This window comes from Haemaphysalis longicornis, unplaced genomic scaffold, assembly GCF_048455015.1.
Source record: "Haemaphysalis longicornis isolate Haplotype H1 unplaced genomic scaffold, Haemaphysalis longicornis Haplotype H1 scaffold_7, whole genome shotgun sequence".
Taxonomy (NCBI): Eukaryota; Metazoa; Arthropoda; class Arachnida; order Ixodida; family Ixodidae; genus Haemaphysalis; species Haemaphysalis longicornis.
In genome coordinates this window covers 191,783,914-191,796,057 of record NW_027526422.1, presented here as the reverse complement: position 1 = coordinate 191,796,057, position 12,144 = coordinate 191,783,914, and the positions used below count along the sequence as shown (strand labels likewise).

Genomic DNA, 12,144 nt, shown 5'->3' with positions numbered 1-12,144 from the left:
AATATGAACAGTCTGCCGTCCGTGCGACTTTTGCATTACAACGAGGCGTCGCCTCAGTGATGAAAGGGTGCCAAAATCTTCGCACTGGTCTAGTGTGGCGCCCTCTCAGTTCACCGTTCAGCGCACTCACGTCGTTTGCCATTCAGGCACCTTTGTGTTCCAATAAATTTTTATTGTATTCTCACTTGCTTCCGCTTTTTGCCTTATTTCTTTTTCTAGCAAATAAAGTGAAAAATTAGCGTCGTCTGCATGCACGTCCGCTCAAGCTGTGGTCGTCTGTACTCTGTGGTAATAAGATGACCACAAGCGTTAATAGAACTGTTTTATGTTTAAAAATTCCTAACTAAATTTATGCAAAACCCAAAGGGGATGCAATGAAAAATTTTCGCACAAAAAGCTATAAAAACAACCATTTTTTTAGAAACATTTCGCTCAAGCAAAAAAGGCAAGCCTACTGAGAGAGCGCCGGCGTCAAGCGGTGTGCTGTCTGCCCGAAGCTCTCATCGCCTAAAAGGAGCCCGCTGAAGACCCCTGATGTCAGACTTACCCGTATGCCATGGACTGTAGTTGTGCTGTAGTATGGTAAGTGGGCGGTCGACCTGTACACTCAAAAACTTCATCTTCGGTTTTATTGTTTGTTCAATATGCAGATGTTATTTCAATTAGATATTACTAATTAAAGGTGTTGCCTGCCTACATATTGTACTCTTATCGTTTAGAACATTCTTCGCAGAACAGACGCAAATTGGGACCAGTTTTTAACCGATTGGAATATAAAGAAACTGCATCCTGACAAACCTTACACTGTTATTTATTGTGGGAATATCTCCACTGTAAAGCAAATCGCACCCGAATGTCTCATTTTGCGTTGATTAACATATGTTCTTGTTTATTTATTTTTAAACTTCAGGTATGACTGTCCATGTGGGATTCTGCATGAACGATGCATGTCACAACTAAGGGATTTACAGTAGCAATATTGGTTTTCTAAGATTGGTTGTTCAGTTATGCAGGTAGTAACGTTGTTTCCCATAGCTCGGCCTTATAGGCGATGTAAACACCACCAGAAAAAGCTTTAAGGTGTTCCCGATTGATTTTTTTCGTTTCTATTGATTCCAAACCTTCATCAAGCGCCATTCTTTTATTGGGAACCATTTGTTTTCTTAAAAAAGCTCAATTTGTACTGATCTAGACCACTGCTGTGGTACCGCTGGTAGAAGCCATGCTATCCGTGCTGGATTCACTACCACCGTTCGATCCAAGATCTCCTGATGTCGATTGCGTTGATTCTGCTGTGGTCTCTGCGGTTCCGTCTGGCTCCGCCGTGACTGCAGGCATGGGGTCGGTTGTGTTGGACCCACTGTCGACCTCGGATGTAGATTCGTTCAGTGTAGGTTCAGCAGTGGGCTCCCCACTGCTTGCAGTATTGGCAGCACCTGTACTACCATCAAGAGCAGTCGTTACCGCTGTAGTTGTCGTTTGTTCATTTGTCATCGTGGGTAAAGAATCAGTTGCAGGGCTTTTACAACCTGAAGGCTTCTGTAGTTGAACCCACATCTCCATTATCTTCTTTATGATGCCTGGAGGCTGTAAATGTGAGCAGAAAAATTAGGTGCAGTAATCCTTGTTTTGGACACATGCACGCCGAACTTTATCTCGTCATGCTCTGTGGTGCTACGAAGTTCTACCTGCGCCTGACTTCGACACACGAAAGGACAGGCTAGAAACATTGGATATTCAAAAAATTCATCTTGGTTGTTCCTATATTATTTTGGGGCTTCAAGGTTGACAAATAATTTTTTTTAAGTTTGTATTGCCATTGTGGCTAATTTCACTACACTACTGTTTCGGCGGTGGTGTTGTTTGCAATATTGCAGGATTGCACTGCATGCTTTTAAGAAATAATCTGAAGTGCTAGAGATGAAAATATTGGGACTTTGCAGTAAAATACTCAGCCACATACTTTCACAAATGCGGCAGGGGAGGCTAACTATTGACAGGCGGTTGCAAAGTGTGCTGCCAACAATAATGAATCATAAATTTGTGTTTCCTAAGTTCAAGCAGACTCCAAACCACGCTCCTTATAAGTTAACGATTAAGACGCAGTTATGGCATGAAATTGTGAGTAAACGTTAAATTTCATGAGGTACTCCCGCCGCAGTTTTTAAGACAGAAACTTTAAGTTCCCTCTTTTGCGGAAAAGCGTCGTAATTGCTGTATTTGCCGAGTAAATCAAAGGGCCACCGCTCTAAATAGAAAATAAGACGCCCATGCGTGACCCGTTTCGAATGAAACCCGGTTCTGCACAGCGGAGGCATGGTGGTGGTGGTAACTCTGCCATTTTCGCACGTTTTCAGTGTAGCAGAAACGTTGTCGTTGTTGCTACTTACACAATTGGGGGATTGGCTTTTAATCGGGAGCTTTGGGGGTGGTTTTCTCGATTTACATAATTTTCAATACTGTGAATTGAAACGTATAAGTTGTAGAATAGTGCGTGCCACATCAACAACTGAACGTGATTGCCCGTGAATACAACAGAGGCATACACGCCATGCAGAACCCTAAATTTAGAGCAACTGTGGCGTCTGGCAGTTTGCTCACTAACATAAAGGGAGGCCGTAAGACGAAGAAGCGAAACTGGAGAAAGACACCCAAGCACGCTGCACCAGGAAACAAGACGGTCGATTTATATTGCTGCGAAAGACGAAATCCGAAGAAAGCGATGCAAATACGACGTATTGATACAGAAAGTGATAACATACTTTACTGTAATTCCTTCTCAGGACTGTTTAGTGTTTAGTAGCAGCGTGCGGGACTGTTTAGTGTCTTCGTCTTATCAGGCGTCGGTGAGAAACCCGTGGGCCCTGACGGTGTCTTCTGCCAATTAGCTGACAGCAACTTTTATCTCGGGGAGAGAGCTGAGATACGTGGTTTCCAACTGCTCACTAGTTTTAACATGTGTGCCTTTTTCAGGGGCCTGCGGTTTATTGGGGCATTCCCGGATCACCTGTTGTAGAGTGACTGCGACAATGTTGCCCCACCTGCATCTGTCCGTCCGGCTATCAGGATTGTGGTGACAGAAGGAAAAGTCACAAGGGATTGTTGGGGTGAGGGAACGTTTTTGTCATGCAGCTCATTGCCATTTGTATACTGCAGTGTGGGCTGCAGAAAATTCATTACCCGGTTCAACCGGGTACTGAGCATACACTGCGGAGAAAAGAGGCAAAGACGACAGAAAGACGCCGAGTCATTGCGCAGTCTCTTTTCTATTTTCTGCGGAGTGAACGCTCAGCACAAATTACCCACTGGTCTTCACCTATACGTTGTTATTAATCGGGGAATATCCCAGTTACTTGAGATCTGTGTATTGTCCATGGTGTGTTGACGATTACTCCCTCCCTTCCGTCGCCGACTGCACGTTGTCGAATTCCACGTCAGCCCTGTTTTTGTGTAGAGTTGATAATACGTATCGCTAGGAGTTCGCCTTCTAGGCGAACATGAGTAGGCTTAAGAGCCCCATGATCTTGTACAAACACAATTGATACCTACATTTTAGGGATTATTTTTCTCCGACCTCAACCAGCAATGTCAAATATCCTACCCAGCCGCGGTGCGCTTCTCCCGTACCCTATTTAGGGCTGCAAAAATCTTTTGTAAAATTAGCTCAACTTGATTTGCTTGGTTGAGGAAGCAGCATTTCTCGCTTTCTGTGACGTGAAAATTGTGGCATCCATTTATTTGTGGCATTGTTATAACTGAACTGTCTACTCCTCGTCGAAGAACAACTACGGGCTTATTGTAAGCTTTTATTTATTTTTTGTGAATGCTCACGCTTTTGGGCGGGTTCTACAGTACAATGTCGTTTACGCGGCTAAAATCATTGCTCTGTTAAAAATAGTGTACATGATAGTGCACCCAGAAAGCGAGCCTTTGGTTCTCGCGTATCTCACAGTAGCTCCCAGTTCAACCCAGTTTATCTCGGATATAAATCTCGAGATCACATGCTTTTTCGCCAACAATGGTCTCGCAAATCATGGAGTTAATCATTTCGATGTTTATAGTAAGCGTTTTGTCCAGCAGTAGGAGGTTACACTGAACAGCTCTCGAGCTGAGTACCAGAATGCAGATGTCTCTTCTAGTCGTACCAGGACTGAGATACAGCCACACATTTAAGGGATGAAGTTCGTTCCTCTTCTAATGCGTAGCGTCTACGATCAAGGAAAATCTTTGTAGTGCGCCCAGACAAGTTCGTTACTTCGGCAAAAAAGGCCGCTGCCATGAGAAAGGCTTGGCAGAAAAGCAGTGGAATAAAATCAGCAATCAGTATTCACATTGGTAGTGATACATTCTATAGCATATATGCCTCAGAAACGAAACACAAAAGAAAGATCGCAAGAGCCAGTCCAACATCAGGGTCTTGAGCAGGCGGCTTGCGAAACTGGAGAGGGAGCGACGGCAGTGGGCGCTGTCCCCCCGATCTAGTTCCCTTCCAACGACGCAGGGGGCCGTAGCAACGCGGAAAAATGTGAAAACTGGCCTACTGCAACAAATATTGCTCATCCACCGCCTCGCAATGCTAATCAGGGTAACAACTTACTGAAAAACTGAGCGAGAACTATTGCTCTCGAAATTAAACCTAAAAAAAGTGTTTATCACCCTTCACAGTTTTTGTTTCTTTTTGTTGTAAAGTGAGATGCGTATACAGTAGAACCCCGCTGTTACGTTCCTCACTGTTGCGTTTTCATGGCTGTTACGTTGTTTTTCATCAATCCCGGCATAGATTCCAAGGGATATAATGTACTACGAACCCCGCTGTAACGTCACAACTCTGGGTCCGTTCCCGTATGACGCGTCGCAGCCTGAAACTCCGAAGCCGCTTGGGCACCACCATTTTGGCCTTTGATGATTCTTGGCCAGGCTTTGTTACTGAACTGGCTACGAGAAGCTGGAAGCGAGTTGGAGAGGCCGTCACTAGATGTCCGCCGTAGAAAGTGCCATCACCATCATCACTGTGCTGACAACAGAAGTTTCACTTCGGAACGCCGGAAGTGCATCATGTTAGGGCCGCCCCAGTGTTGCATTGGTGCCGTGCAGCGTTTTCAGACAAGGTCAGTTGACCAAGAGCGCGGCCGTCCAGTACCGCTGTGCGGCTCGGTGCTCCCGCCGGGCAGGTGGTGGCACTGCTGGTAGCGTTGAGATCGGTCTCGGCGCGTCGTTTGCTGCTTCGTCCTTGCTACTCTCGGATTTTTACGCCACCCATGCTGTCACTAGCGCCTGTTTCGCTGCACAAAAGCCCATCATTTTCGCGGGACGCAACACTTCCTTTGCGTGGTTTTCTGCATGATTTTGCGTCTTTGTTTCTGCAGGTGCTCAGGTATGTTAGGGGAAATACGGGCAACCGCGCTCTCCCTCAGGGTCCACGTGCCCCGCGGTATCCTTAGTTCGACCGTTCAAGATGTGTTCGTAACTAGTTGACGTTGTCTGAAGGCTCACAATGAATGTCACAGGTGAATGTTTCTGACGTAACCTTGAAGTTTTTCGGTGGAATCGCGCTTTTCCACTCCATTAATCCGTCAAGACCCTACGGTGCCTTGAAGAAATGCCGCAGCACGGACGTTGCCGCTGTTGAAGCAATTCCCAACGGCAGCCCGGCAGGCAGCAAGTCAACAAATCGCACCGACACTTCAGAGATTCACTAAAATATGTATGTACGATGACAGCACACAGTTAATACGTTAATACAGACGTGATGGCAACGATGGAACTCTGGATAGGGTGGGATTTACCGATGCCAGTTAGACGCCGGCCCATTGTCGTGGATTTCCTCACTATTACGTTTCCCGCTTGTTACGCGTTTTTTCCCGGTCGGTAAAAAACGCATTAACGTGGTTCCACGGTATATAGTTAGGCTGGAACGTAGATTGCCCATTCGTAGCAATTCCTCTTTATTGACACCTCTCTCACGTTATTAAAGTCGGCAAGACTCCTTATTCCGAAATACAATAATTGGTGAGGTTAACAAGACCCCCAATCGGCTCGTTTCATTTGGGACCGCAGTTTTGTCAACCTTTGTCCTTTTTTAATACATTCCAGTTTACTATATACAAACGTTTCGGAGAGGAACCGCTCGGACAGTGCAGAAAGACACCAGTGGGGTAAAAGTTAAATATTTTTACAATCATTAAGAGACGTGTTTATTTGGACTTTCCCGGTGAAGAAGATGCTGTGCGACCAAGCACGCTAAAGAACGTTTAAAATATATTGAAAGGGGTACTTCCATGGATACTGCAGTGGCACATTCGGAATGAATAGTGTTTTAACCTGAAGCCTTTTTGTAGTAAATATAACATTTAACAGAAGCAATTTACACGCTCTGTAAAACAATGAGTTTAAGCAGCACTACTAGAGCAAAACCCGAAAATACTGATTTTGATGAGATCATTATTTCTAACTTCCGGCAGCATAGCTACGTAAATTTATGTGAGGGTATTGGTTGATTAATTGTAGGGTTTGAGGAGCCGACGCAACGCAGGGTATGAGGCACGCCGTAGTGAAGGGCTCCGGAATATTTTTAACCACCTGGGTGTCTTTAGTGTTATGTAAGAATAAAAATACGTTTTTTCGGTTTTCCATTCACTCCCTGATTCACACCGTGAAGTTTAGCGACCGGCCACTCTTGAGGTTATCGGATTGTCAGAATTTCTGCAAAGAAAGTTGCTTCTTCTTTCATAATTTTCTCAATATGTTTTTTTTCATACCGCGGGCGTGAGTGTGTGTTTCAGTGAAGTAGTGCGAATACGTTTCTATACACGATTGTTCGCCTCACACTGCAGGATGCCAGTACTTACGAAACTTCAGCTTGCTTTACAATGTAAACAACACCTATTGTTACTTTCCTTTCAGAAAGAAGAAATACATAAACTAGAACAATACGCGTGCGTATATTTGTCCAATTTTATTTTCCGCGGCTTGAAAAAAATGCGTCATTCAACAAAATATCAATGCATTTATTGTTTGTTCCTTGGTCATTGAAAGCGGGGAAAAACGAGTACATTCAAGCCCGATTATAACGAACCCGGATGGAACGAATTATACTATTAACGAACAAACCCCAATCCGTTAGGAAAATGCATGCTAAACATATTCTTTTTAACGAAGTTCACATCGAATATATCGAACTCGGCGCGCCTACAATTGCCACAGAAATGCACGGGGCCTCGGAGCGGCAATTGGCATCTTGAGAGTCGCATGCAGCGACGTGTCGCCCGACACTTTCCATAACTGTTTGCGACGCACGGGATTCACGAAGGAGCCCATCCATTCAGCCAATATTGCTTCGATATTGAAGGACATGAACTTGAAGTGGTGCTAACGATGTCTCATTCCAAAAGAAAGTGGGAACGAAAATCACCGCTATTTTTCTAAGCTGGAAAGTAGCTTTATTGTATGCAATAACTGGATTGTTTTGTGTAGGGTAATGGCATACTTAATGTGTTCCTTTCCTTATGTGAGATTGGCAGCGGGGGTCCGTGTATTGCGAACTCGTACCAAAAAAATTCGTCATAGACGGGTTCGGCTATATCTAGCTATTGGATCTATCGAACTAATCGCGGCGCATATTAGAGTTCGCTATAACCGGGTTTGACTGTAATAATAATAATATTGCTAACTATAGATACCAAATCTTTTTCATTGGGTGGCCTCAGTCCCGGTGGTCCTCTCCCATGCCCTTGAGGTCCATGGCCAAGAACTGCGTGGGGTTTACACAAGGAAAAGCATTGAAATCGAGTTCTTTTACAGGTGAACATTTTAGCTGAAGGAAACGTTACATATCGTAAAATATATGTTACAATGCACTCTTGCAATAAACCAAGGTTCAATAATATTGATATTTATTGTGAATTATGACTGCACCACAGCGCTTTATATGACACCTTGCTTCCGAGGATGGATTGGGAAGAAATTGTTCCAACCGGCGAAGCCATACGGCTTCATAGACTAAATCTATCCTTGTATTTGATGCAGCTAAAAACACGATTACAAAAAGTTCTTCGAGTGAGAAAGTTCAAACTAAAAGGCTGTGCTACGTTCTCCTGATTTACTAATTGTAGGTTGAATTGCCCAACAACGTCACAGCTTAAGTCACTGTGAGCAAGACATAAGCAATTCCACAAGTGTCGCTGAAATCCACAGCAGCTCAGCGGCGAGTACATTTCATTTTATTTCTGACGCATTCGGGGTCGTTCACATTGGTCAAGAAATCCGAAGTAGCTATATGCTAGGTCTTTACACAAACGAGCTATGCAACTGTCCTAACTAGCTATGTATGCGTACCAGCCGAGCGTTCTTCGATACCAATCTAGTTTTTTTAACAAGTATGCGTTTGGAAGTTGGTAGCAGCTAATATTTGGATAAAAATAACGAAGCAAACGCTTTTGTTGAAACTCGAGGAAAATAGGCTACGTCTGCATTGCACTCGTTTACGTTGAAAACTCACGTAAAGAGAGAAGTTGGTGATATTTTCGTCTCTTTGAAAGAACGCGACGACCCACGGTTTTGTATCACCAATTTAACGTCGTTTCCTGATGTTTCTGGAATAAATATCGGTACGTACGGTTGTTCAAGCAATAAAAAATTTGCTGCGTTATCTATAGCTCTCTTTCAGCAGTAGAGGTAAAATACGTTGCGGCGCGTGATGGCGGTCACAGACGCAAGTGGCACAAACAAGAATAAATATTCCGTGAGCTTCCCACCAGTACTGAGTCGCTGGTGCGTAGAGCTTTTAATCGCTCTTGCATATAGAAATGGGTTAACCCAAGGTTGCGCCATGAAATTAACGGGACTTGACTTGGTTAACCGCCATTCATGGTATCTAGGGAAACGCTTTCAAAGTCTGGCGATCATTTCTGACGCATCCATCCAAGTACCGGGAAGTAAAAGTCGCGAACCCAATGAAGACTATGAACACATGCTAATCTATACAGATTAACGGTTAAAGATTTATTTTACTTACCCCACCAGGGACCTGTATTTATAAAGATAAGCAGGAGAACACAGATCTTCATCCCTCTCTTTTTCGTATGCGCCAGAGGTAGGTACTCTAAGCCGGTTTCAAACACCGGCGCGACATTTATAGCATTTCAGAAAGCTGTGCACTTTCAAAACCAACTTTGCGCAAGATAGCCGCTTATCTTTTACCTTTCCTGGTACAGCTATACCACATGACATTAGTAAAAACTTTTGGTTGCTTGTGCGCAGATGGCTACGCTTGTGCATCACTTGTGTGCCGACTCACAGTGCACATGCCGAGAGGAAGCTGTCAGAAATACGAGAATGGCCATAAAATACCCCTTCATGACAGCGCATCAGCAACTAGAACAGTATGTATTTTTGTTTTCTCTTTGTTTAAACTCTCTTCCCTCCACCTCGCAAAAACTTCAGACCCTCCACTCTTTCCCGTACACGAACTGTCTCCAGCTAACTCTTCATTTCAAGAAACCTTGAGAAGCTTGTGGTCTTCAGTTGATTTTACGTTACTTTCCTTGAGGAAACAACTACACTTAATTTTAGGGGAGTAAATAATGGCATACCAATATTTTCCGTCTCCCAGGAAACCTGTCTGGAATGCGTCTCGGACGTTTCAGTAAGGAAGAAGTGTATATTATTTCTTATGGTTACCTGGCTTTGGTTCCAAAATACACCCCATATAGACGTGCGCAAAACAGCTGTTTTTTTTAAATAGTCTTAAAATGATTATTTGAAATGCTGTACACACTGCTTTCGCTAAGAAATTCCTGTGCGAACGGGTCAATGTGTTGAAGTAATTTCCAAAATATTGCCCAAGAAGCTGATACCAAGCTCCCCAAAGTTGCAGCAAACTCTAGAAGTTTACAGACAAAGCGGTAGAATTCGTCTACCTTCACTTTCATTGCCTCAGTACTTTTAGTTCAAAATATTGAGATTGCCGCAATAGAAGGCAACTAATTTTTCTATTTCGTAGCCGTTGTTTATGGGCAATTGGTGCGATTATTATGACTTCCGCTTTAATTTATCAAGATAACGCTAGCATAATTTGTTGAATACATTTGAGTGTGAAGCACTACAAATACAAGGCCTGTCATTTCGTTGAGTTTACACGCAAATGTTTCTCCTTTTCTTCATTTTTTCAGCTTTGTAACCGCCTTTTATTGGTAATTGCTATCCTATATCACGGCCATAAACTCTTGGCGTTGAATTCAAGCTTTTTTTCAATAAATAGTTTAGTGGTTTTCATTGGTTGTTCGAAGCGAACTAGTTGAATGTGACTAGCCATGCTTGAAACACCAAGAAACCCCGTGGGCGTGTTTTTGTGCCAGGAGTTTTGCACGAGCGGCAAAAACATCTTTCGCTAGGCTTACATTCGTGATTGCGGTGGCAAATGGAAATTTATGTATAACGTAAACGTTTATATTCTTCTCCTCACACTTATGTCATACATAATAAGGTAAATTCAATCTCCCTGAACGGGCACGCAGTTCCCGCACTGCATGAATAGATCCAGGCCCCATTCGGAAGGTTCCCCGCTCTTTTGGTGCACCCTTGGGTAGCCTGCGTTGTAAGAAAACAATCAAGACAGCAGTGGGGAAGCAGTACCACATATCTGTTGCAAAATGCCCAACCAGAGTTCTTGTGTAATATTAGTACTTGTAAAAGTAGTAAGTATTGGCCATTAGGCAGCATGATTATGTATTTGTGTAAATATACACGTCAATGCATTGAAAAGCTACAGGCTACATATCCGCAAAATGTTTAAGGTACACACGCTTAACTATGTCGGTATGAAACTTTCCTATCTTACTTTTTAATAATTTCGACTTTTGTGGGTTTAATACACCGAAGCAATACCTAGCTATCAGCGCGCCACAGTGAAGGCCTCCAAATAAATTTTGAGCACCGGGGTTTGTTTACACTGAGCAGAACACGTCACCAATGCGTGCTTTCCCTCTATGCCTCCATCAAAAAAACAGCCACTACGGCCGCGATCGAACCCACATCCTAGGGCTCCGCAGCTTTCTGCGTTAGCCACGCAGCCACTACAGTGCGTTATTTCTTTGTCAGTTAGTATACAACCGAGCGTTTTTGAGCACGAAAGGTAATAACGGGTGAGATTTTAGGCGAATCCAAATTTGTTTCGAGTATGCCAACTTACTACCTTCAGGCCCAGGAATACAAAAACTCCGTATGGGTATAATGCAGCCTTAAAATAAAACGAATGTAATGACGTTTATACAACTGTTACGCGCATTTTGATACAATATTTACTGGTAACAAGCATGGCTTTCAGCGTGGCTTTGTTTTTTGAAAACCGCAGGAAGCATCATCATTATTAGAAACGCGTTCTACAGGGTAAAATGTGACCGGCAAAACATTTGCCGTACCTAAGGAAAAGTGAGAAAAAAATGCGTGCAAATATATATAGATCCCTACTCGCGATTCAGGTGAACAGCGGATAGTGAAACAGCTTGTGCAACCTGCGCGCAATACGTGTAACATCTGGCATGGAAGAATGGTAAATGGGAAAGTACTCATGACAAGCATAAAATGTTGGCGCAGCGTTGACTAGTGGTGCAAAGCCGGAGAAACAGCACATCTGTCGGCCCCTCTTCTCTTTTCGGAGAACAGGATGTTCCATTACCTACTAAGTCCACAGCAGCCCACTAGGTCCACTGCAGGACGAATGCCTCTCCCATTTAGCTCCAACTACTTCTCCCCGGCGCCACTCGAGTACGCTCGTTGCCTCAGAATTGACATATTTTGTCCTTCCATCGAGTTATTGACCTTCCACTTTTTGTAGACACGTTTCTCGCTGTCCAGTTGGTCATACTGGTATACCAACCACCGACTGCCATTGTGCCTAATTACGTGGCCAGCCAAAGTCTATTTTTTTTTCTTTATTTGAACTAAGATATCTGGTACTGTAGTTTGTGCTCCAATCCAGGAACTTTATTTTCTGTCTCTACGTAATATTCCGATCATTTTTCCTTCCATCGCCCATCGGGCGGACCCAAGTTTGCTTTCAAGTTGCTTAGTAAGGCGCCAAATTTCCCCCCCATATATCATCCCCCCGCCCTTTATTTCTGAACTTGCCGCTGAAAGCTTTTCCTG

At 43.7% G+C, this 12,144-nt stretch overlaps 1 protein-coding gene across 1 annotated transcript; it reads right to left on the bottom strand.

Annotated features, from left to right (window-relative positions):
- Positions 1-1,122: 1,122 nt before the first annotated feature.
- Positions 1,123-9,145, bottom strand: LOC144145654 (uncharacterized). Its single transcript, XM_077677319.1, has 3 exons — positions 9,014-9,145; positions 7,680-7,750; positions 1,123-1,587 (listed from the first exon to the last, which is right to left on the bottom strand). Exons 1-3 carry the CDS (start codon positions 9,063-9,065, stop codon positions 1,189-1,191), a joined length of 522 nt encoding a protein of 173 aa, XP_077533445.1. The 5' UTR covers positions 9,066-9,145; the 3' UTR covers positions 1,123-1,188.
- Positions 9,146-12,144: the final 2,999 nt, after the last annotated feature.